The sequence below is a fragment of the Crinia signifera genome, chromosome 6 (genome assembly GCF_055691185.1).
Source record: "Crinia signifera chromosome 6, ASM5569118v1, whole genome shotgun sequence".
Lineage (NCBI taxonomy): Eukaryota > Metazoa > Chordata > Amphibia > Anura > Myobatrachidae > Crinia > Crinia signifera.
This window is the reverse complement of record NC_139222.1, coordinates 138,445,409-138,473,030: the sequence shown is the minus strand read 5'-3', so window position 1 is coordinate 138,473,030 and position 27,622 is coordinate 138,445,409. Positions and strand designations below refer to the sequence as shown.

The 27,622-nt window shown below is 41.4% G+C and overlaps 1 protein-coding gene across 2 annotated transcripts in view; it reads right to left on the bottom strand.

The window, feature by feature from the left end:
* ITGA3 (integrin subunit alpha 3) overlaps positions 1 to 27,622 on the bottom strand; it is a 79,649-nt gene that overhangs the window by 13,704 nt on the left and 38,323 nt on the right. For both annotated transcript variants that reach the window (XM_083147364.1, XM_083147363.1), the window contains exons 6-19: positions 21,771 to 21,975; positions 19,165 to 19,358; positions 18,439 to 18,527; positions 18,189 to 18,316; positions 17,065 to 17,148; positions 14,854 to 14,921; positions 14,109 to 14,245; positions 6,348 to 6,494; positions 4,901 to 4,998; positions 4,572 to 4,731; positions 4,399 to 4,476; positions 3,077 to 3,156; positions 803 to 880; positions 88 to 190 (exon numbers count right to left, since the gene is read on the bottom strand). In XM_083147364.1, the coding sequence (XP_083003490.1) occupies positions 88 to 190; positions 803 to 880; positions 3,077 to 3,156; positions 4,399 to 4,476; positions 4,572 to 4,731; positions 4,901 to 4,998; positions 6,348 to 6,494; positions 14,109 to 14,245; positions 14,854 to 14,921; positions 17,065 to 17,148; positions 18,189 to 18,316; positions 18,439 to 18,527; positions 19,165 to 19,358; positions 21,771 to 21,975 (1,649 nt within the window). The remainder of the gene's footprint in view (positions 1 to 87; positions 191 to 802; positions 881 to 3,076; positions 3,157 to 4,398; positions 4,477 to 4,571; positions 4,732 to 4,900; positions 4,999 to 6,347; positions 6,495 to 14,108; positions 14,246 to 14,853; positions 14,922 to 17,064; positions 17,149 to 18,188; positions 18,317 to 18,438; positions 18,528 to 19,164; positions 19,359 to 21,770; positions 21,976 to 27,622) is intronic.

Genomic DNA, 27,622 nt, shown 5'->3' with positions numbered 1-27,622 from the left:
AAGACAAAGATGATTGCTGAATGATTTATTTTTGTCATTTACACTTTTAGGCATGGGGTCAGTTCTGCTTGATTTATCCTCCATTACCGTAAAATCAAAATTCACATGGCTTCCCACATCTTGTTCTGTCACCATGGCGGATTCTCCTATCACGCTGCCACTGAAGTAGGTCTGTAGATTGACAGGCGACCTGGATGTGCAATATTTAAAGGTTAGCAAGAATACTTGGTACCCGCATTAGCCTAATTTGCAACCTACTATTGATAACTATTGGTTACTATTGGTTCTTTTTTAATAAAAGGCATCTTTTCGTTCTTAACTATCCACATGGACACCTTTATCCTTAATCAAAGTTTTACCTCAATATCTACTTCAGTTATCCTTTAAAACACATTATGCAGCCTAAAGGCCCATACACACGAGGCGATTTAGGGCTACTTTCTAAGCAATCTGTGTAGATCACTTAGAAAGTAAGCACGGATCACTCCATGTGTACAGGCCATAGCGCTGGTGATGTCGCTATCTTCTGACTAGTTCTTGACTGCATGCAGTCAAAATCTAGTCAGATCGACAATGTTTTAACCGGAGAACACTGGTCAGCACAGATCGCTCAGCTCACATCCCGGTTGCATCGCCTGTGAGCCAACGATGAGTGCTGAGCGATCTGTGCCTAAGCACATTGCTCAGCACGGGGCCTGTCATGTACGGTCCTTTAGACACTGCAATATCAGGTGCCTAATTGCCGGCTATCACAGTATAGGTCCATCTTAAAGCAGTATAGATCATTTAAGGGAATACTTACACAGATAATGAAGTCTGTAGCGTATAATCTACCAATAATTCAGCATATTGCTTATGAAGGTCTGTTTGTTTACTCAGTCTGTAAAAAAGAAAACAGATATTAACTACGTCATGCAGAGAGCAGATCACGTTAGCTCCTATATACAGAATACAGTCTGCAAACAGCAAAGTCTTCTGGTGCGTCTTTGTCACATTGCATTGCCACCTTCATGCCTCACAGCACTGAGGTCATGGCTTTGGTTCCCACCATGGCCCTAAAGGTGGCTATACATGGTACAATTATTGTATGCGTTATGGACCAGATTGCACTGCATGCAATGCGATTTGCATGTGATATAATTTAAAAAGTATGTGAGCTATGCGATGGGATGTGCGCGGGAGTGCACATCTCATCGCACACGGAAACTGTACCGTGTATGTGCAGAGTTTGTATAAAATCTATGGGGCCTATTCAGACCCATTCGTTTGAGTCCAAATTCGGCCCCTTCCCCGATGTTCGGGGTTTGCACATGCGAGATTATGCTTGTGTCGACATAATGACCTGTCGACCTAAACCCATGTCGACCTAGAATCATGTCGACCTAACCCCATGTCAACCTTTCAGCACGTTGACCTAATGGTGTAGACCTAATGACTGTCAACCAGCCTGCTGTAGACTAAACAACCGTTTCCCGTCAGGATGTCTTTTTTGTTGGCGCATAGAGGTAAATCGAAAGATTATATATGTATGTTTTGTATTAAAATTACAATCTTAAATGTTTTATTATTAAAACTGTGAAATATGTGAAATATCAAAGTACTGTATACAAAAAACACACAAATATGTTTAATAAAACCAACAGTGTCCTTGTGTCGTCTTAATCCCCAACTTTATGGAGCATTGTATATTATGTCTTAAAAATAGACTTATACATTCAGGGAGCTTCTTATGAGGTGGTTACTGTGCACCTATTAGTGTGGGGAAGCACTGAATATTGTTCAAATACCTGTGTTGCACAAACAAATTTCTACAGCTTATTTCTTAAAGTACTTTACTCTCTAATGGCCCATACACACTTGGCAATTTTGAGCTAAAAGTCGATCAAAACAGCAAGTTCAAGCGGCTTTCTGCTCAAAGCCGCCCAGTGTGTATGCCCCGGTGATGAACAGTGAGCACTGCTGCACGCTCCCGCATCATCTCCGGGAAAGCCGCTCATCTGCTGGTAATACCAGCAGATGAGCGGCTTTGAGGATGGCTTTGCATAGCGCTGCAATATGCAAAACTGTCCTCTACCTGCTGATGGCGCGGGCAGGGGGAAAGCCATTTAGTGTGTATGCACTGAGCGGCTTTCCCCCCAGCGATGATAGCAATCATCGCTGTCCATACATGCTGGGCATAGTCACCCAGTGTGTATGGACCTTAAGTTAATACAGATGTTAATACATCCAGCACCGGGGCTCGCCAGACCAGCCCCACTGGCGAGCGGCGCTGCATATGTCCCAGTGTATATGGACCTTAAGAGAGTAAAGTGCTTTAAGAAATAAGCTGTAGAAATTTGTATGGGCAACACAGGTATTTGAACAATATTCAGTGCTTCCCCACACTAATAGGTGCACAGTAGCCACCTCATAAGAAGCTCCTTCAATGTATAAGTCTAATTTTAAGACATAATATATATATTTGTGTGTTTATTTGTATACAGTACTTTGATATTTCACATATTTTGACAGTTTTAATAATAAATAATAAAGTATTGTAATTTTAATACAAAACATACATATATAATGTTTCATCTTACTTCTGTGCGCCAACAAAAAATTCATTCTTTTCTATCCCCTCTATTCATCCTTACATAAAAAAATTAAGTGGTTTGTAAGTGGTTTCAAAAAATCTGCGGATGCATTGACACCAATTCAAGAAAACTTGTCATTGAACACTCTCCCTCGGCAATCTAGTTCTTGATACATTCTGCCCTTGCAGGAATCTGTTTTGCCATGCTAAATAGGTGATGCAGGTCCTGCCAAATAACAGCAGGGGTGAAATGTAATAGGATGAGAGATTCAGAAAGTGAGAGATTTGGTAAGAAATCTCCAGGGTTTTTAAAGCGGCAATCATTTACACTGCAAAATCAAAACTGGTTTTGCAGTGTAAATGATTGCCGCTTTTAAAAAACTGGAGATTTTTTACCAAATCTCTCACTTTCTGAATCTCTCATCCTATTACATTTCCCCCCAGATACAAGATGAATAATCCATCCATCCCAGAATCCTCCAGCACACCGTTGCCATCTCTTACGTGGATAGCTCCAGTCCAGTCATCACTTCCCTGGTCCTCAAGGCAATTCCAGATGCTTCAAATGTGATGTCGATAACAGCCTACAAAACACATAAATAGGTGAAGAACAGGTCCGTCAGGTTTAATACACATTGACTACAGAAATATGTGTGTTCATTAAGGGTATGTCCGGCATAGGTAGCAAGGATTACTCTATCAAGCGGTACAAGCAAATTTATTATTTAGATAATAAAACATCTATAGCAGCATCCATTACCACATAGTCTAAAGAGTCAACCTTTGCTTCTTATACTTGCATTGGAAGATTATTAGTTTAGCAACCTCTCCAAAAATACAAAGTTCATATATCTGTTCCAACTACACCCTGATATAAAGTATAGTGCGGTGGTTCCCACACTGTCTGCCGTGAGGCTCTTGAAGGGGTGCCTCTGGTCTTGGTCCAGAACCAAATAAAATTATTTATTGTCAAAGTGAGAGACAAAACTAGTGCTGATGGCTTGCAAATTATAAAAAGAACACAAATGTACACTACCATTGAACCCAAGGACAATTTACTTATTTGTAAAAAAGTTTCCATATTTATCAATAAATACATTTTTGTCCTAGAGGCGCTGTAAAAAAAAAAAATGAATCAAGAAAGTATAAGAAGCACTGTTATAGTACATGGAGTTATATTCTGCAAGTATCCCATCATTTGCCACTTGATCTTCTATACAATTAGGAGCTCAGCATAAAACCAGGAAGAATAATGTAGGTGAGCTGTAGGCATCTTAGGATGCACCAAGATGTGTGCCACTGCACAGCAGGCATGCTAGCACCCAGATACAGGTAAAGGTCATAAATAAAATAAATTGTTAACAGTTTTTTAATAGTGATAAACAGATTCCTGATTAGGGTTTATTTGATAAAAAAAAACAACAACTATATAATACTGCAGGTATGTTCTTCAAAAGATGAATTGTAAGATTCACCCCCAAAATCAGTTACTATAGGCACAATCCATGAAGAAAGCACTCACGTGTGTCAGAGGTCAATAATGTAGGTTACCTTCATAATTCATGCGTGTATATGCACCAGCCTACAGGTACTGTACCTGCAAGGGATGCCGCTACTGACAGGCACTTCAGTAATTCTATGTGGGTCTGCCTCAGTGGCAATGACACAAATATGTTGTCACTGTATACACACTAGGTTTACCCCTTCCCTCCTTTGTCGAACGTCTCCAATAGTAAGGAGGAGAAGGAGTAATAGCTGCATATATGAACATAGACTCTGCATGAGCGGCCTATAGATTACTTATCACTGTATACTACTGTACTCACCTTCTGGTTCCTTCTAAAGGGGTTGCCAAGCTCACACAGGATAGTCCCTTCAAATACACATGATCCACTCTGAATTGTCTAAAAAAAAAAAAGCGATATTAGCCTGATTATGAGCTGAATGGTACAGATGAAACTGATGTAAGATGTAGGCGGGGAGTCTGATAATTACTCACGGATCGCCTGAAGAGAAGTTCCTCTGGAACAGTTATATTCAAGAACGCCTCATGGGCATCATCAGCCGCCGAGGCCACACTAGGAGCATTAGTTACCGTTACACGTAACAGGAAACGCTTCACACTAACATCATAGTGAAGGATCTGCGTCCCATTTATGCTGTGGGCAGATGATATAGAGCGTTAGGAGTAAAATAGATCTTCACAGCTTACTGAGTCAAACAGCATCAGGCCTAATATGCAGTAATAGAAGCAGTGTAGTGTAAGAGATTCTATGTAATTGGAAGAGCATAGCTACAGGAATCTAGCCTAATTGAGAGAGCTCTGACCTTGGAAGTGGCTCCATATCTTCCCACAGGTACTCATACTGCATCTGTAAGTTGCTCCTACACACATTATCCGTGCCACACTCCTTCTGGAAGTTAATCTACAACACAATAATGAATAATGATCTGGTATAAGAGAATTCTCAGATATTTATTTATAGTTTCTTATATTGCGCAGCACATTCCATTGCACTTTACAAATGGAAACAGCTATTAAACAAACACAGAGGAAGGAGGGCCCTGCTCGCAAGCTTACAATCTATAGATATGTGTTATGAATTATATATTCCATCCTGGTACAAGTTCAGAAAGGGTCACATGAAATATATATAAAATGTACTCTAAAATAGTGAAAAATAGGATTTATATATAGATATATATATATTTCACTATTGTAGAGAAAATTTTATATATAGCAGGGTAGCGATCAGCACTCCAATAGTTAAACAACAGGGTAGATGCCTGTGTGCCTTCCTGTGTAATGTAACACTGAAGATAGAGGGGAGAGAAGGTGGCACTCGCAGGTCTATAATAAATAATAGCAGGAGACAACAAGTCTTAAGCTTAAGACTTGCTGTCTCCTGCTATCATTTATTCAAGACCTGCGAGTGCCACCATCTCCTATATATATATCTATATATATAGCATGCAAGGGACCCGGCACTCAGATAAAATTCCACTGGGATGGATATTAACCAGGAACTATGGCTGTGGTGCCTTCCTATGGAGGTCCAAAATGATCCACCAGACAACAAGGAAAAGAACGAGGCGGCACTCAGCAGTCTTAAAGTAGGTAGGTCCTTTACTCCAACAGTTTCGGGGACCCCGAAACTGTTGGAGTAAAGGACCTACCTACTTTAAGTCTTCTGAGTGCCGCCTCGTTCTTTTCCTTGTTATCTATATATATATATCAAGATCACTGGAATAGTTTGTGAGCTATGTGTTTTAAAACCCCAGGAGAATTTTATTGGCTCTGATTAGAGCATTTGGCTTTTGCCAACCTGGTGTTGGATGTTAGAAGAGAGGGAGGGTTCTCCATTCATTAGGCCCAGTCTGTGTCTTTGGGTTAGGAACCTCATAGAAGACCAATTTGGGCCTTTGGCTGTTTGGTTCGGTTAAAAGTTTGTCAGCCTGATCAATACTCTCTGACACTGCTTGGGAAGGAGAGACTATGGAGTCTCTGTGAGAGATACCTGCTTGAATATCCAGTAGACTGTGCCTGGTAAAAAAAACGGCTTGTATTGTTAGTAAGTTAGGAGTTTCCTGTGTATAGTTATTGCCTTTCTGTTTCTGCACAATAAAGCTGCATGAGGACAGTTGCACCAAAAGCATTACACCCCAAACTATACCCTCATTAAGAGGACCCTGTTATCAGCAGATAATATCTAGAAAAATTATTATCTTCAAGAGAAATATTTTGTAAAATATATACACAGCATATTAAACTTACCTCAACTGTTTGCTCTGGGCTCTGGTCTTGGTTCAGGACAGGGAAGTTGTCAAGAGAGACAAGAATATTTTCTCCTTTCTGCTCTTGCTCCAGAACAGAGTATTTCAGAGAAATATGGATTGGGCGCAATTTATCTCGGATATTTTCCTGGGTTAAAAAAATAATTAAAATGACAAGCGTGAGACATTATTTGGTACTTATGTATTATCACGGCGCCTGGTTGGATTGATTGTATGCCTTAACTTAAGGCATACAATCATATGCGATGGACGCGATTTTTGCGGTAAAATCGCGTTGATCGCATCGCATGCGACCAAATCGCACATGCGATGCGATCGACGCAATTTCCCCATAAGAATCAATGTTAAATGGTTCCAAATGGTCCCTGACACCCGACTTCACTTTAGGGGCAATGTTAAATGCCCCCCAGGGCCCCCCCCCCCCATTTGGTGTATTAGCCCAAATGCCCCCACATTGTTAAAGCCACCCCACTATCAACGCCAACCCAAAGCGTGGCGAGCGTAGCGAGCCCGCGAGGGGCGGCGGTACACGTCCTCCGACCTTTTCATACCCCCACCATCCACGTCGGCGTTGAGTTGATTTCATATAGTGTGGCGAGCGCAGCGAGCCACCGAGCCCAAAGCGTGGCGAGCGTAGCGAGCCCCGCAAGGGGACGCAAAATACATGTTAAGTAATCCGCGTGCACTCGCCACGCTTCGGGTTCGTATTCCGCGTCCCCTCTAAGGGGCTCACTGCGTTGGCCACGCTTCGGGCTCGGTGGCTTGCTGCGTTTGCTACACTATATGAAATCAACTCCATGCCGACGTGGATAGTGGGGGTATGAAAAGGTCGGAGGACGCGTACCGCCACCCCTCGAGGGCTCGCTGCGCTCGCCACGCTTCGGGTTGGCGTTGATGGTGGGGTGGCGTTAATAATGAGGGGGCATACACCTAATGGGGGGGTCTGGGGGGCATTTAACATTGCCCCTAATGTGAAATGGGGTGTCAGGGAACATTTGGAAACATTTAACATTGATTCCTATGGAAAAATCGCGTCGATCACAGTGATCGCGCATGCGCAATTTGGTCACATGTGCGATTTGGTCGCATGCGATGCGATCGATGCGATTTTTCTGACCCGATGGAAAAATCGGCCGCCGTGATAATACATAAGTACCCATTATTTATTTATTTACAGTTTCTAATATAATGCAGCATATTCCGTTGCGCTTTACAATTGGAAACAACAGTGATTAAACAAACTGGGTAGATACAAACCGACATGGAGGTAGGAGGGCCCTGCTCGCAAGCTTACAATCTATAGGACATGCACAATAGTATGAATCAAGGTATGGGAGAAGGGGAAAAAAGGAAGCTAAGCATGTCACTGATGAGTTACATTAAATGGTTAGGATGTCTCCACATTTATACGATAAGTAGCTAAGACTACTGAGAGTAATAGTTCAGTGACCATCACAATGTATTGAGGGCACAATACTCTATTCTATGTACAGTTATAACATAATGTTTCTTGAAATAATACACATAATATCACATTAAGACATGACACTCAGCTACAAAAAGGTTTTAAGAGACCTACATAGGGGCAGGAAATGGGCAACATACAATAGTAATATAAGGATGCAGAAATATAAAAAAATGAGTAATCATACATAATGCTAAGTAACGACGGAGTAAATGAATCACGTACTATGTTAAGAAATGCCAATTGCTCAAACGTAGTGAATGACATGTGAGTGGGTTCTCCATATATTCATGTGGTGGAGATTAGAGTAAATTAGCATTTGCTTTCTGATTTACTGGTTGGTTTGATCCATGTACCGTAGGCCCACTCTATAACAGAACAGTCAATGTGCTTGAAGAAAGTTTTGCCCCTTCACCTACAGACAGAAATCTTGGGGCCCAGTACACTGATATCTCTGGGACCCCCCAACTGCACACCCAGATTTTTATTACATAGAATGTGTTTTTATTATTAGAAAAAAAATAATAATTAATATTCACTGTGCAATAGAGCAGGGCTGATGGAAGGGCAGAGAATTGTGCGTGATATGGCTCACTGTTTTGCGTGATGTCGCATTAGTACTGGTAGCCGGACAGGTGACCAGACCGAGGGGGGTTACTGGATTGGGGTCCGCGGAAGATTCCTTCCAGCAGCCAGGTGGGAAGGTAGCACCTTTCTAAACCATTGCTAGGGCTGCACTGCTGCAGCCATGCTTACAGCCCCTGAGCCCCTCAGAGCCTTGGGGCCCCTCACAAGGTTGGGGCCCAGTATGAGTGTCCCCTTTTACCCCCCACGGTCGCTTGCCCTGCCTACAGACTAAGATATTTTGGTACTTGTGTATTTTGGCGGCGCCCCCGATGTCCGTCGTACGATGAACGGATCGCATCGCATCGCATGCCATGCACCCGATGGCATACGATGCGACGCGATTTTGCCCCCTATACGATAAAAAATCGTATAAGCACCCTAAAGGGTGCTTATGAGCACCCTAATGGGTGCTTACAATGTTAAATGCACCCCCACGCCACCCCCCCACTATAAACGCGAACCCGAAGCGTGGCGAGCGCAGCGAGCCCGCGAGGGGCGGCGGTACGCGTCCTACGACCTTTTCATACCCCCACTATCCACGTCGGCGTGGAGTTGAGAATAGAATAGTGTGGCGAGCGCAGCGAGCCACCGAGCCCGAAGCGTGGCGAGCGCAGCGAGCCCCGCGAGGGGACGTGGACACCTTCACAGGTAAACGCGTCCCTTCGCGGGCTTCACAGGTATCCGCGTCCCCTCGCCACGCTTCGGGCTCGGTGGCTCGCTGCGCTCGCCACACTATTCTATTCTCGACTCCACGCCGACGTGGATAGTGGGGGTATGAAAAGGTCGTAGGACGCGTACCGCCGCCCCTCGCGGGCTCGCTGCGCTTCGGGTTCACGTTTATAGTGGAGGGGTGGCGTGGGGGTGCATTTAACATTGTAAGCACCCATTTGGGTGCTTTACATTGTATAAGCACCCTTTAGGGTGCTTATACAATGTTTAATCGCATCGCATCGTATGGCATCGTATGCCATGTACAATGGCATACAATTTCAAAATTGTATGCCATCGTGCACTATCGTACGATATCGCGTCGCATCGCATACCATCGTATGCGTTATGGTATGCGATGCGATGGGATGGGCGCCGCCAAAATACACAAGTACCGATATTTTCTCCCCAGCTTATGCCTTTAGATGTCTGATTACATTATTTGCCTCTCTCCACCTCACCTCTTTGTCTCATTATATTGATTCTTCTTATATTTCCTAGATGACAACCTTTTTGCCTTCACACTAGTTGAAACCTCTTTTGTAAACCCCACTGGCCTCAATTTATTTTAACTTTTCTAAACCCTTTTCGGTACTTGTGGAGTATCACGGCTCCCACGACCTGCATCGTATGCAGATCGTATGCTAAAAATCGCATCGCATGCGATCAAATCGCATGTGATGCGATGCGATCGCACCCGATTTTGCATTGAAATGCATCAGAATGCATTGAAATGTGTATTAAACTTGTGAAATGCCCCCAAATGCCATTTTTCATAGTGCACCACCCCCACTATCAACGTCAACCCAAAGCGTGGTGAGCGCAGCGAGCCCGCGAGGGGCGGCAGTACGCGTCCTACGACCTTTTCATACCCCCACTATCCACGTCGGCGTGGAGTTGAGAATAGAATAGTGTGGCGAGCGCAGCGAGCCACCGAGCCCGAAGCGTGGCGAGCGGACGCGGATACCTTCACAGCTATAGGCGTCCCCTCGCGGGCTTCACAGGTATCCGCGTCCGCTCGCCGCGCTTCGGGCTCGGTGGCTCGCTGCGCTCGCCACACAATTCTATTCTCAACTCCACGCCGACGTGGATAGTGGGGGTATGAAAAGGTCGTAGGACGCGTACCGCCACCCCTCGCGGGCTCGCTGCGCTCGCCACGCTTCGGGTTGGCGTTGATAGTGGGGGTGGTGCACTATGAAAAATGGCATTTGGGGGCATTTCACTACTTTAATACACATTTCAATGCATTCTGATGCATTTCAGTGCAAAATCGGGTGCCATCGCATCGGATGCCATACATACGATTTTTGAGCTAAAATGCTCAAAAATCGGTAAAACATCGTATCGCATCGTATGCCATCATATGCCACTACATATGGCATACGATGCCATGCGATGGCATACGATTTTTGAGCAAAAATGCTCAAAAATCGGTAAAACATCGCATCGTATGCCATCATATGCCACTACATATGGCATACAATGCCATACGATGGTAGCCGTGATACTCCACATGTACCCCCTTTTCATATATAAATACCTTGTGAATCACAAAAAAACTGAAAACCCCTTATGTATTTGTCCTCATGCTTCATGACACTTTACCCAGCCCAGCCATAAATGTCTTAATCTGGAAAGTGTCAGGCTTAATACTCCCAAAGTTCTAAACCTCGTCTTGACAAAATTACAATATCTATGGGGGGGCATGAAGAGCACACCAGGGGAATTCAGTGGTAGAGGTCAATGCTTAGGGGTGTGGCCAGCCTCTAGAGGGAGTGTGGTCAGTTACCAAATTAATGTGACTAACTATTATAGAGTGTTTGGTCCGGGCCCCTTGATAAATATGTATAGTAAATACTGATAGTGCATGCATTATAATGTACCAGATTAATTACAGGAATTCACTGCAGAAAATACACTATAGTTCTGTGCAGTATAATGTAACATATGTATAAGGTATAATTAAAGTGCATGGTGTGGAACCGGATCACTAGAAGAGAAGGTGAGCCCCCACGCAGTGGGGCTCACTGAGGGTTTCCCGTGTACCCATCATGTACCCATCATAGAATTAGAAAAAATCCGAAGAAAAGCAACAAACTAATTTGGGGAATGGAGAATTTAAGCTACGAGGAGAGATTAAGAAATTTGGGAGTATTTACACTACAGAAGAGACGTTTAAGAGGGGACATGCTCAACATGTACAAATATATCAGGGGCCAATATAAGGAACTGTCAAACACCCTTTTTACTGCTAGAAAGGAATCTAGGACACGAGGGCACAAGTTTAGATTAGAAGAAAAAAGTTGTTGTTCCCTTAGAAGAAAAAACTTATTTTCGGTCAGAGCAGTCAAATTTTGGAACGATCTTCCAGGGGATGTGGTGTCAGCGGAGACAATAGATACGTTTAAAATAAGGTTGGATAAACATTTATTGGTTAATAACATCCATGGGTACAATTAGTAATCATAATCTGTCTTTACAGCAAGGGATAAGCTACAGTATTAAAACCTAGGTTGAACTTGATGGACGCAAGTCTTTTTTCTACCATACCTACTATGTAACTATGTAACTATGTAAGCCCTGTTTGTCAGTCGAAGCCTGTAACACAATGAAAAATTCTACTCAGAACAGATACTGTACCATTATGCCTACTTAGAAACTTAAGTACTCTTAGAAGAGGACTTTAATGTGGTTCTAGATGGCACTATAGACAGAACAACAAACCACATTAAGAGATGAATAAACTCAACAAAAAATTCTCTATATGTAATTTATGGGCTTTAATTAATCCCACAACAAACAAACCTCCACAGATAAATCCAAGAAGCTTTTAAATGTTTTATTAAAACTGTAAAATCGCCTGTCTGAGGGACTCACTTTACAATGTTCAGGTTGTCAGTGTAAACTAAACTGGAAAATAAAAAGACACTTGGATCATATTGCTACCCGGGACAATAATATAAAGATACCAAATCCAAATATAGTACCTATAATTACTCACTTCCTCTATGAGAATCTTATTGACTTTATTAATCAGTTTAAACCTAGACACCACCATAGCCTAGTTTTTTAAGAATCGACAATAGAAAAGAAAACGTAACAATCCTAAAATAACATTCTTAAAGTGTGACACTATAAGGCTTCTCTATAAACCTTCACAAATCATAAGGTTTGGATAGAAGCGCCGAGAACACCATAATATACTACTGCAATGGCCAATGACATCTATGCAATATTTACAAGTTGCAATACATAACTTTTCTGGGAAATTTCTTAAAGGGGTTACACATTATATATGATACAAGTATTCCAACAGTACTTTACACCACACAGCCAATTTAGTACCAATGAAACAAACAGGGTAATTTTATTGTTTTTTTGTGTTCACTGGTTTTTGTATCTTAAGCTTTACAGAAGAGGAAAAGAACACGTCCAAGGACTTAAGTACTTCCTGAGAACATGTATTTATTCTGCATGTTCTGTACTAAAAAGGTGTCCACATACATCTTTGCTCGTGGACTTTGTGACTAGCCTCACCAAGTTTCCTGCCACTGACTTGTTCCCAAAATATGCATTGGCATGGCTAGTGGCTAATGTGACAACAATGGACAAATGTACAAAGGTACACTGACACAGACTACTGGTGTTGGCAATGTAAGTACTTCTGTGCATGAGTGAGTCAATAATCTAAGTAAAAAGACAAGAGTTCTGCTACCACACCCTGCCTTGCACCCCATATCATTATCCTCAATCTACAACTTTATTCCAATTCCATTGCAACTATATAGTGTGGCTGGTACACGGCGAGCCTCTGCATGTGGCTGTGATGCAACAGTTAAGAAAAATAACTTAAAATATGGGAACTGCTCTGCATGGCAGAGTGTCTCTAGGTCACGCTGATTGTTTTGTGCCAGAGGGTGCATAAACACTGGGTCATTGTGGACACATATGTAGATGCAGGTGGCACAGAGAGGGCCATTGCCCTCTTCTCCCGGTACCTTTTCTCCTGGGACATAAAGTACAATCTAGAAACTGCTTTGGAAATACCACCTGGTATATAGGCTGTCTATATACTTCTATGGGAAAGTACCTAAAAAAGGTAACAAATAATGTCTATTTCATAGAATTTATCCAATCAGTCACTTATCTCTCCTAGGAAATATTGTGTCCCACTAAACACTACACAGGATTATTACATATTGCATGCCCAAAACTGTATGAAGACCTCTCAGTAAATTCTGCCCCAAGGAGATAACTGAGAAACTCATGTAGAGACCATGTAGCGGCCATCATTACCTGCTCCTCTGCTTAATGAAGGCTCATAGAGAGATGTCCCTAGTGTCATGGGGTTAAACATATTTTGTTATAGCCAACACTGCCAGGCAATTGAAGCGGCTCCGAAATGAAATTCTGCTTTGATGTAAGACTTGTGCAGTACATACAGTATGTAGCACTAGTGACATCTTACTACTGGAGGAGAGGGACAGGAGAGGAAAAAGATGTGCAAATGGAGGCCAAGTACAGTATGGGCCTGCTCATGTAAATGTGCCACATGCAGCAGTATAGAAATACACATATATGACTTTTTGGAAAGTACAAATATATAATTGGAAACCTTGGCACTCCAGCTGTTGTTGAACTACACATGTAGCAGGGAATGCTGTGATGTGTATTTCAACAACAGCTGGAGTGCCAAGGTTCTCCATCACTGAAATATCCAGTACAAGGATGATGACTTGGCATTAAATCAGTCCCATACAGTAGTAATACAGAGGTGGAAACACCTTGACATGTCTTTGGCTCTGTATATTGATGCAGATAAATATTTTTGAGTGCTGGTTGTTTTTGTATTAAGCAATTTACACCCATTTTGTTTGCAAATCTGCATCAGCTCCACAAAGTATAAAGATGTACATCTATATGTACAGGTAAGACACTTACCAGCAAAAAAAGCTGGTGGTTCCGGCATTTGGTCTCTGGCATTGAGAAGTAGCCCTTGTATACACTGGCAGGAGCCCCCAGAAATCGTACTCGGGCAGGTCGTCTGTCGAAGTCAGCGTCCACTGTGTACTGCAATGCTGTGGGGGGCATGAAACACAGAAAAACCATAAGAAAACAATGACAGGAAGATCAATTATTTTGTATTTATTTTCTAAAAGCATGAATTAAATTCATATGAACAAAATTACACAAATACTCAGGGTTAAACTCTTAATACAGTTTATGGATATTATGCAATATTTCTGCTTTCCAGGAGGTGGCATTGTACAGACAATATATAATAAATAAAAGCATGTTATATCTGCTATTATTACATAATACATAACACTATTACTCCCTACAACTTAAACACATACTTTAAGACCAATGCACAGCTGCATGCAATGCAAAGCTCTGAAAATCAGACAGAAAAGACTTCCAATCAGTACTGTATCCCTGATTACAGGGATTTACTGACACCTTAATCAGGACAATCGAGAAGTATGCTTTATACTGTATTTAAAACAATTGTTCTACATTATTGCTTTAAATGTCACAGATCCACTTAAAAAGTCGATGAACTCACCCACATTCCAATAGAAATCATCTAACAACTTCAAATCCACTCTCTATTTAATTATGATGGGAGCCATGGCCAGCAGATTTGCAAATACTACATATTCTAATGGTATTTATTCATACTTACTAATATTATTCTTGTAGGAGGCATTCCCTGTACTCAGCATATATGAGAAGCAGAGACGGACATCCATACTATATAGAGTACGTAAAGTTCACATCAAAAAATGATTGTAGGGAAAAAACAAAAAGACAAGTTAAATATTGTAGCCTAAATGAAAAGCATGGTAATGCAGCATCCTAACATTGCATATTTGTTACAATCAAAAACTTGGTGCTTTTGTTTATAATTCTGAAATTATGATACCACAGCTGGTGGGGAAATAGATACAGAATGGATATATATATATATATATATATATATACATTTTTTTTTACAAAGCTATTATGGGAGAAATTTACTAAAGGAAATTTGTAAAAAAAATAGGTGTATTTGTATCCAGAAATACACTTATTTTTGACATTTATTATCCCGAAAATACGGCAATTTGGCATTGTCCACTATACTGGACAGATACTGTGATATGTATCCCACAGAGCAGAGGTTATATCGACCATAGAGGGAATAGAATGAGACTTCCAATATAAAGCAATTTTATAATGTGCATAGGTCTGGCAATCCCGAAAATATTTTGAGGTATCAAGAAATAAGAGGGGGATGCCGGAACACTGACGTCTGTGAAATGAGAAATAAGTCCTTGTGTAGCCTTCTAAATCGGGGCTAATTTAGGACGTGACCAAAATTAATGGAGCAAGATGCAGTCCACCCTACATCCCCTACTGCATAGTTTTAAAAGAAAGGCTCTCTTCAATTGTGATGGTACCATGTAAATCTTAAGAGGAATTTTCCTATATAGATAGCCAAGGAAAATAAATGAATCCGAATTCTGCTCCCGAGCATCTTGGCCTAATTCTTTCCAATTTGATTTGGGACCATCTAGAGGTGGTAAGTTATATGATATCCAAATGTGGTAGATTGTGGAAAACAGGTCCTTGGCACATGATTGGAGAAAACATGGACCTTCCTATGAAGATCTGAAGGAAGAACCCCCAACAGGAATGATTAAGGCGTGCAGGCTACATACTGTAGTTGCAAATATTGAAACACAATGAGCGGATCCCATATCAATCTTGTAAATTCGCAAAGGATTTAAAATAGTGTAGCAGGACAATATTATTAAGGAATAAAATACCTATTTCTATCCAGTTTCTAGAAAAGCCACAGTGCCCTCCTTATATTTCCTAATATGTACCATGTTTGATACCAGTTAAATTAACTTGTACTGTAACATCTTTTACTTAGGAATCAAGAAGGAACATTACAACAAAAAGTTGTTACATAGAGAAGAAGAAACGTTGGGACAGGTTTAGTGATTGGTCAAGCGCCAGAGGATATTTGCGTAAATGGTGAGCTACCAACGTGTCTCCTGGGTATCGAATTGCACTGGTTCCAGTGTGGGGAAAAAAGCATTATTGGTAAACCCACATCTGATAACTGGACACGTGCTCCTCTACATCAGAAACATTTAATTTATATGTTCATATAACAATTCAAGACACTATGGGCATTATTCTAGTTCACTCTTTCTGATCAAATCCTTCTTAGATGGACAAAACCATGTGCACTGCAGGGGGGCAGATGTAAAATGTGCAGAGAGAATTAGATTTGGGTTAGTTATTTTGTTTCTGTGAAGGGGAAATACTGACTACTTTATTTTTACACTGCAATATAGATCTCACTTTGAAGTAAAACCCCACCCAAATCTAATTCTCTCTGCACAAGTAACATCTGCCCCACCTGCAGTGCACATGGTTTTGTCCATCTAAGAAGGATTTTGTCAGAAAGAGTGAACTAGAATAAGGCCCTATACGAGTAACTATGGGGTAGATTTATTAAGCTCGGTGAAGTGATAATCTGTCTTGGTTTTTATCACCGGCCAATCAGCTCCTACCTGTGAAGTTACAGGCTTGATTTGAAATATGACAGGTAGGAGCTGATTGGCCAGTGATAAAAACCAGACAGTTTATCACTTCACCGAGCTTAATAAATCTGCCCCTATATGAGTTACAGGCTTTTGTTTGAACTACAGTATGATGGTGTCACTAGCCCCAACATTTTTATTGTAGCTGACATGTCTCAGAACTTTTTAAAACAAAAACATAAGATAAGATTAGTAAATTACAAATGAGTAATTAATGTAAGGAGGAGCAATATCCACAGGAAGAATAGATAAGGTCAATAAATGTAAAGTGATGGGGGCTTTAATATGGCTCTCACCAGGAGGTAGAAGAACATTTGCTGGGATCCACAATAGTTGGGGTTACAGAAAACTCTTTTGAGATATTAATAACAGGGCGAGATCTGAAAAAGAGTAAGAATTACTTTAATATACATCCTAAAATATAAAGACTCCAATAATATGCATTTCATGGGGGGGAACAGTGCATCTCTGAGCAATATACAAAAAGAGCTTGCCGATGTCTCCCTTCTGAGCATGTGGTATTCCTGGTTATGCTCCAAGCCAGCATACGTATGCTCTTTTGAGATCCGAGCAGGTGTTTCAGACAACTGCAGAGAAATGCCATTGTTGGCTTCCCTCACTTCAATATTCACCTCATCAACAACCCACACATGGTATGCCCCTAATTTTCTAATACCTTGACCATATTACCCAATCACAGCCAATCCCGTGAAGGCAAATACATTTAAAAATAAGCCCCTCAATTTGGACCATTGGGGCAGATGTATTAAGCTTTAACAAGAGATAAATCCAAGGGTGATAAGGAGATATAAACATCCAGCCAATCACCTGCTAACTGCCATGTTACAGGCTGTGTTTGAAAAAAGTCAGTAAGGAGCTTATTGGATGTTTATCTCTCTTTATCACCCTTGCATTTATCTCTTGTTAAGGCTTAATACATCTGCCCCATTATAACTTATCATACATACATACATATGTCTAGTGTCCGTGTGTCACCAAAACACTGCCATCTGTTGGCAGCAAGTGAAACTACATCTAGCTTTTGAAGCATTTGCTTACTAGTGCCTCTATATTATCCCAAATGGAGCACTATAGTATAACCTGTGTCTACATACAGTGGTGGCAAACATATGATGAGCTAAACCAATTATTCAATGTATGAATGCACTAGGCACGAGTTATTTCACTAGGATATGAGCCACTTCATGCTTCATGTCTGTGTGATGTCATTAGTTCCTAGTGAACTGATAGGCTGCACTGTAATAAAAATTGGATCAGCCCACACAAGGACTGCTTTCCCTGCTTGCAGACAACAGGTTGATATGTTAACTTACATGATAAACCTTCTCTCAGACCCACACATTATTTAGTGTATAAACTAGATCACTGTAGTCATTATACACACAAGTTACCATTGTACCTGAGCAGAGCAATGCGATCCGCCAAACTGCCCACAAGTAGGTCTGGGTAGGAATTTTGATCAATGTCAAGGCCGCCGCCCAATGAGTAACCAAATGTTGAGAACCCAAACTGGGTACCATCAATTATCTGTAGAGGGTAACATAAAAGAGTCAGTTTCAGATTTTAATGTTTTAATCAATGTTAAAGCAGAACTTCTGTTATATTAACAAATCGATAGGAGGGAATGAGTGAGGGGTCTGCTGTGTTACCTGGCTAGGCTTGGACTGCAGGCCACTAGACTTGCTGTGGTAGATATAAACTTTACCCATTTCTTCAAAAGGAGCTCCCACTACCAAATCTGTGACAAAATGATATTATATTACACACTGACACCAAATGTTATACACTACCACCACAATCTCCTTATAGCAATCAAAATACCCCACTATCTCTGTGTAGTTGTACTTAGAACTTGTATTTATCTATACCTATCCATACAAATATCCTATTGCTTTATATAAATGACTACTCAATATAATTAGTATCTCTACAGCTCATCCTATTATCCCATATACATTTCCCCCTAAGCCCTACTGATATTGTGTACAACCTCTCTCCATAACTCCTCCCATTTGTCCATATGGGTTGAGTACGATATCCAGGGGCTCAGCATGCTGATAGTCAAAACTGCAGCAGAGGAATGGTGAACTTTTAAATATAAATGGATTTTGGAAAAGATTGTTACCCTAACCCACCCCTCCCACAGCCTAACCCTAACCATGCCCTTCGACAATACAAACCTCAATTTTTACATCTAGATTTGTGAGCATTTTGAGTGCCGGCACTGTAACAACGACATATTTTGTGTCAGGATATTGATTACATCCCTTCCATACAACCACTCCCTATAACTCTTCCCGTTACTCTATATAACATCGACCCATACATCATTATTTTAGCCCATATTGACTTGCCCTAATACCTCTCCTACTTACCAGTGAATCCATCCTGGTTTATATCGCCAATGTTTGCCAATGCAAAACCAAAACCAGATGCAGTAGGACCATACAACACTACAGATGGCTTATCAGTAAAACTACCAACTTCATTTGTATAAATGTAGACTGCTCCTCCAAGCTCCTCCTTCCGGTTAAAGTAAAAAGGGGCACCAACTGCAATCTCCTGCCATCTGTGGGGAAAAAATCAACAAACACTTTCAGATAATGTGGATTATTGTCAAAACCATTACAACAGGGGCAGTGCAAAAAAACCTTCACATCCCTATTTTCAGAACTATACTCCAACAGAACAGTCTCCCATGACACCATTTTCTGCCCAATCATTCATCTAAACCAGTGGTTCCTAAACTTTTTTGAAGCACAGCACTCTAGAGAATCAGATATTTTTTATTCACGGCATTAAGATATTTTTGTTTATATATCATTCTTAGGCTCAATTATTTCGTGATGGACAGGATTTATTTCTATTTGTCCATATAAATTATGACCATAAATAATTTAAGTGGGTCCTGGACCAACCCAAGGTACCCCTGCAAGTTTCCCGAGGCACCCCACGGTGCCTAGGCACACAGTTTGGTAACCGCTGAACTAAACTATCTTTCTTCCAAGCCACACAAACCACACTATACTGTACCTTCATGAGGGGCTTTCTCCTTTTCTTGGTAAAACATGTCAGATCTGCTGTTCTTCTGCACCAAAGAACAACTTGCAGGAGAAGGAAGAAAGCCCAGCATGACAGCATATTGCCAAGTGATTTACAGACTCCTACTTCTTTGAATTCCTGTATCTTTTGCTCCAGTAATGTCTCTACATTTAACAAGGATGTGAACTGGCTACACACTGTGCACGTGTTGTTTGGTCTGGATAATTTAATGCAATTTAATGCAATCTATTATATTGTCCGGAACTTGTACTTCCAGGAGCTAAGTGCAAGTCTTTCACTATCAATGAAATGCATTGCTTTTCTGAAATCATTTTGGGATGAGTTCTAAATCGCTGGAAGTATTAAAAGCAAAATCACTCAAAAGTTCCAGAAAACTGTGATTTCTAAACACAAAACACCACAAAAATAATAATAATAATAATAATAATAATAATAATAATAATAATACAATAATTTAATTGTATTTAGAACTTAAACAGAGGCCAAAATTTGTTTATGTAAATTGGGGACCAAATTAATTAGTTCTGCATATTATCACTTTAGGACTAGTTTCTTAATCAGTTTAAACTTTACGTTTTTAGCTTATGAATTGGAGAAGCCATAAATTAATTATTACGTATATAGGATATTGGAATTGTCTTTTTTCAATGTCTCATTATTGTACCCTGGAATTATTTAATTGATAGCGTTATATAGATAAACGTGCCTCAACGTATAAAGGAGGACTGGGAGGTGTAAAATAGTTTTCACTTAAAAGTAATTGAGGATGTGTGAAAACCAGGCTCTATTCTTTTACTGAGCAGTAAATATGCCCTGTCCACCTATTAAATCTCATTTGAATATCTCACTTTATAATATTTTGCTCTTTTATATGGAAATATTAAGAAAAAAAGAAAATGCATAAGCAGACTCTATAGTACTAAGCTCTGCTAATTAGAATAATTATAAGAAACTCTGCAACCTAACATACAGCAAAATTGAGGTGCTTAACTGAATTTTTGGCCAAAAATATGGGACCACCAATTGCAACCAGGAGACCTCATCAGGTGGGTCCCTAACACTAAAGTTCAGGTCCATGGCACTGGAAGGGCACCCGTTGGGATCATTTCTATGCTGCACTTGTGCATCTAGCAAGGAACACCTTATTCGACCAACAAATTGCCTAGCTAAAACAGTAGGCAATATATACAGCAATAAAGGTTCTATTTAATCTGACTCCCTCAGCACCCCATTCTCTGACACACCCAGACATGTCTTAGCATGCTATTTTCTGGCAACTCCAGCATGCACCATAATGCACCAGACTTTCTCCAGTTTCCCGCCACAATCCTAATTTATACTTCATTAGTTACCAGCCGGTCTAAATGATGGAACAAAATAACAGTAATGTCCGCGTCATCGGCTGTGCGCTCCAGAATGGAGCAACGCTTGAATTGCTTTGTGGGGCCCCATCTAGTTGCCAGCACGCAGAACCCTTGAATTCCAGCCTGGGTCATGCGATTCAGGTCCTGTTTACACTGTATGGAGAGGCCGCTCACCGGCACTGTTATAGGATATCACCTCCAAGAACCGGGAGAGGAGAAGCCCTGGCAATAACTGGGTCCAGCCTGCAATGCGAATGGTTTCAAGCTGCTGTGAACGGGTTTCAACAGCTTAAAACCATGTCCATTAACCCAGGAATTTGGTGTGAAAGGGGTATTATAGTGTACCAAGTATTTAAGATTAGTATTCATGTCAGAAATAAATGGTATAAAGTAGTAGATTAAGAGATATTGTATGGTTCGTCACAATGTCTATGGTGAGCCAAATAGCAATATTTTGCATAATTTGAGGACAGGTGTATGAGGTCACATTTGTATAAGCACAGGGTATATACCAGCCGGAACAAGCATAAGAAAAACATATTTTCTGCACTTACCCATCATTATTAAAATCAGCCAGCGCAATGACATTGCCAAAGTAGGAGCCCACCTGCTCCCCACTCAGAACTTGTTTGAGTTTCATGGAGTCTGACACCATTTCCATCAGGTATACCGCACCCTTATGATTCCAGCGTGGAGCCCCAGAGACAATGGTCACATCATTCTGTAGAAGCACACCTTTGCCAATCTGCACAGAGTACCCTATTAAAGATGCACATTTAAAGGTAAGTGACTGATCCTACAGGAGAACTGATGAGAAATCTACTGAGAAGAAAAAAACAAAACAAAAAAAGTCATCTGCAGTAAAACCTTAATCCTTTGAGTGCCAACATCTCTGTGAGAGATGTTCAAACTTTCTGCTAAAAATTCCAGCGTTGCTCACATTTCTTATAGAAATTCAAATAAAAAATGTGTAAAAAAAAAAAAAGATTACATTTCCTATATAAGGTAAACACAACAGGTCACTACGATGAATAAAAATGTTTGCTTGGCAATTATCACACATATTTTGACAAATTCACTTGGCACTCAAAGGCTTAAAGTCTGTTTATTCCAGTATTTTCCCAGCTCTTTCTTAGGGTGAGGGCCCTGGCTTTCAAAATTGTAGGGGCCCCTATCAATAAATTTATTTAGTATTTAGATAATGGGATAGTGCAAGTAAAATATATAGAGAAATACAATAATTAGCTATTTTGGGGGATAAATCAGATTCATTGTCAGGCTGGAATCCTTTTATCTATTAATCCATTTCTTATGTTGTAATGTAGGGTACACACCAGGGCAACCCGCTGACGATGCACACCGTGAGCGGGTCCGATCCGATGGCGACCCGCACCCAGCTGTATGGTCGTCTTTGAGATCCTACCTGCAGCAGGTAGGATCTCAATAACGACCGACCGACCCGCGGGACCGCGCATCGGATCGGTATCGGTCCACACCAGGACAGAAAAGGGCCCAATCACCACACAATCTACATCCAATTGGTCGGAATTGGATCTAGATTGAGGGGATCGGGCCCTAGTCGTCCTGGTGTGTACCCAGCATAAGTATTTTCTTGGAATGCACCAATGAATCTTTAGTGCATTAATTCTATGAAAATACAAATGACATAAGTAATGAATTAACAAAAAAAATTAAGAAAATGGAGCGCTTAATACATTTGGACAGACATATGATTACGAAATGTAGCTCAGAAAATATTAGTAGTCAAACAAAGTTAGTTACCTAATGGAAAATAGTATATAGTTCTGTTGTTTATGAATGATTCACAATAACTTATATGTCTCACGCCCAGCGCTGCCGAGAGGTATGCCTGGCCCCAGTAAAATTTTGGGGGTGTGGCCTAATCACGGTAGGCAGGGCCTCTTCAAGCAATTAGCCAACTCCCCCAAAATGATTAGAGGGGTTAAAAAAACACTCTAAAGTCGAGGGGGGTGGTGTTATCCCCCCCCCCCCCAGTAGCACACACCTACAGCATGTGCTGTGCTGACAGCAGGCTCAACATGAGCTGCTGTAGAGGTGTGGGCTGCTCCTCGGAGCGACAGAGGGGGACGGTCGGACCAGTGCCCCGCCGGGCCTTTCCAGCAAGCCCGGGTAACTTAGTACCGACGCCCTCCCCCCCTCTCTCGGCGGCCCTGCTCAAGCCACACAGCTCAAAGCCCGCTGCAAGCCAGTCACACACAAATCGGAGACACAGCAGAATCATCCTGTGCTCCGATTTGAGTACCAGTGGTGTACACTATTCAGGGGGAGAGTGTGGGGGCCCCGGTACAACCTCCTCAGATCTATGATGCTCCACTTTATAGTTACTGTATGTACCAAACCAGGACTGTGCTATTTATGGGTCATTGGTCACACTTACAGGACCCCCAATACATCAGAAATCTGACCAATAGAGGTTACTTTGAAATATAATGTTTGTTTTAAACACAGTTAGTTGTATTTAATTTAACTGTGCTACCAATGTAGCATGATGGTAAACTGACATTTATTGCACTGTAGGGATTATTTAGAAAACGCCTTGATGCTGCTTGTATGGAAGCAGCAGCAATGCGAAGATATGGTAATGCAGCAGGAGGCATTAGATACAAGTAGACACTTTCTGCATGCACGTGTGATACTATGCTGTGTCTGAGGATGCAGCATCAAATCAACTAGGGCATTATTGGCTGGCTGAGTAACCCATACGGTTTTGCAGATCAGCCACTGCAGCACCATCACTGAGGCCAGGAAACCTCTGTCGGAAGAGACCATGGGGCAGATGTATTAAGCCTTAACAAGAGATAAATGCAAGGGTAATAAGGAGAGATAAACATTCAGCCAATCAGCTCCTTACTGACTTTTTTCAAACACAGCCTGTAACATGGCAGTTAGCAGGTGATTGGCTGGACGTTTATCTCTCCTTATCACCCTTGGATTTATCTCTTGTTAAAGCTTAATACATCTGCCCCCATGACCTCAACACTCACACAAAACGAGCTTCACATGTCAGTTTTCAGACACAGAGCCCATCACAGGCCCCAACTGGCCGTAGTCTGTCCATCGACTGAAGTATGCCGTATTACTGTGTCCAACTACACAGGGCCCGTATGGCACATGTGCAGTACTTGTCCGGAACATGTGTAATTGTTCGATATCTGTACCATTGCGTCACTGTGACCAGACTTAAATCAAGCCCTGTATGAACATAGTTTGATGGTAGGCGATGTGTTAAACGTCATTTAAAGAAAGTCTGTGGTCATTGCTGTAAACTTACTGGCCATTTTTATTTAGCAACATAAAAAATATACATCATTATGTATAGGGCCACATTTTATCTCAATAATACTGTAGATGTCATTTAAGTTGGACATCTAAGAAATCCCTCACCCCATACATCAGGGAGTTCAGGCACTCGTACAACTGTCTGGATTATGTTGCTGCATCATGTGAAAACTTACCGGCTTTATACAATGCGATCTTGTACTGTAATATGCCAAATTAAACCAAATTTTCTTATCTGCTCTTCCTGTCTGGCTACAAGTTCACATGCTACTTAGCTTGTTTTGTGCTTCTGAACTAGCTGCTGCGATTTCTGTGTTGAAGAAGTACTCCGCGGTGACCTTTTAATCTTACAGATACTACTGTATGTCCCATCAGTATCAATAACAATACCAGAAAAATCGACACTTATTGACATTAATTATTATGTACATTGGTGTGTAAAGGTTTTTGCAGATTTCTTCTGTTTTGCTAATTTGTCACTCTTGTCATTCAGTACCAACTGGCTATGGGTGAAACAATAATTATCAATTGTTTGGGGGATGCTTGATTCAGAACCTGGGTAACCTGCCATAAATTCAGAGGGTGTCCAGTCTTCAGTCCTTGATCTCAAGCTTGTGTACAAATGGATTATGCAGCAAAACAAAGATGTGAAGCATGAGAGCAAATTTTGGTATTGGAAGTGTTTGGCTGCATTTACATCAATTAAAACTTGTATTTTGTGTTTATTGAGGTTGTTTTTTAATTTGATTTAGTTTTTTTTAAAGATCTAAAACAAATATGTGTGACAAATATGCAAAAAAAAAGAAGAAATATCAGAGTGGGTAAAACTGTATATTTGACTGTCATTTTAGTATGTAATACTAGTATTAAGACTTATGCAAATCTCAAAAAATTTGTAAAGTGAAAATGTTTGTCATTTAATGGACTTTAACCCCTTCGGTGGCATGGCCGGGAATTTCTCGGCCTGAGCTATGAACCACTGGCGCAGCACCATCTCCCCTGTCCCTGATTCCTCTTAATGTCATGTGCTGAGCGGGGGAGAGAGGCAGCTGCAGCAGCAGCCTATGCGCCGGTAGACAGCCGGCACCCCCTGAAAATATATATATATTTTTTTTACAATGTAGTGGCCAAGCCCCCTCCCACTGGCCACACCTCTCCCATTGACATGCCCCTTTTTACCAGGGATACCCTGGTTGTATTCAGAAAGTCACAAGCTTTCCAAAAACATATTACAATGCATGAAAACAACAGAAAAAGCATGGACCTTTATGACGGCACCCTTAAGGTGTCATCCGATTAAACCCATCTTCAAACTTAGTTCGTCCCTTAAGATGTTATGGTAGTGTGAAAAGTTTCGTTAAAGCGTTCAAGAGTTATTGTGGAACATCCATACACACACAAACATCATTCAATTACTTACATAGATATCCTTTCTGTTTTCTGCTGAGGCATGCACCCTCTATCTTTGCATGACTCCTACAGCTAAGTGGCTTCTCAGAAACTAATTGTGTTGCATTTAAAATGGATATAAATGGGAGTATATTGCCACTAAAACTGTACCACCAGCTATGGCCAATGGACAGCAATGAAGTATACATCACATACTCTATGTGACAAGAAAATTATGCAATGACCATTTTCCGTTCCCATGCTGAGTGTTTTATTTCTGCTCATTTAAAAGCTTGCCTGGCACAACACAGAAATCAATGCCACCCTAGGAATATTTTACTGGTGGTATACTTTGATTGTGGTCACTTTGAAATACAACACTAGTAGTTTCTGAAAAGGCATTAGGCTGGAAGAGCCTTTTACATGTAACAGCTATACAGTAGTTGTTCTCCGCAGCTTTTGTCCCTAACTTTCAGCGGCTTGTCACTTCTCACTGTACTGCAAACATTACGTAGCTGTGTCATAAATACTTAGATAATAGCATTGGTCCTGACTTGCACAAAAAATGGCCACAGATGTGGTAACATTGCAAGCTTGGGGGGAAAAAAAAGTAAATCTCTGGCTTTATTCTGCAATTCAACAATCCCTCAATTTATGAAACTGGGCATCACTATCAGCATGCGTTTGCACTACAGATCTATCCTACGACTCCTAAATCACACAGATCTCTGCATATGCTCATCTCTGACAGCCTGCAGTTCTGCTTACATGTCTACAACATACCTACAGAACACTTAGAATAGGTGGAAATGTCCAGTTAAGGACCAATTACACAAATACAGCTAAAATATTCATACCTCCCAACTTTTATTCCTCTGAGATCAAGACCCTTGCGTGCCTTCAGTGGGTGGCCATGCCCAGAATTCCTGAGCAGATGTGCAGCCCCCCACTCACCTCACTGCACTGTTTAGATGCCATGTACGAGTGCACCGCATTTATTCATGGATCACCCGCTGCTTTGCAGAGCATCGGGTGATCAAAAGCTCCCCCAACTTCACCTTTAATGCATGCAGGGCACTCCGGTCCCTGGGTGGGGCGGTGTCCAAACAACGAGACTGTCCTGCTGGAATTGGGACAGTTGGGGGTATGCACGTGGCTGAAATGTATACGATTCTAAACTGTCCATTCTTGCATGTAAAGCAGTGGTTGCCAACCCGTCGCTCGCGTGCTGGTAGCTCACGGTGGCGATCCAGGTGGCTCAACCACCCTGCAGCCGCCTGCCCATCCCTGCATCCACCGCCGCTGCCCGTCCCTCCATCCGCCGCTGCTTCCATTCTAGGGGAGGAGAGTGCATCCTCTCCTTCCCCTCACTGTGATTTAGAAGGGAGATAGGAAGGTAAAAACACCTTAGTAGAGTACACGGTCACCAGAAAAAATCTCTATGGTAAATTATGAGAGGGAATAATGGAGTGACATAATTAGAAATATGATTCTATTCCACAGGTTCTCAAACTCGGTCCTCAGGACCCCACACAGTGCATGTTTTGCAGGTCTCCTTACAGAATCACAAGTGAAATAATTAGATTCACCTGTGGATCTTTTAAAATGTGTCAATGAGTAATGAGTGCACCTGCCGGGTGACCTGGAAAATGTGAACTGTGTGGGGTCCTGAGGACCGAGTTTGAGAACCCCTGTT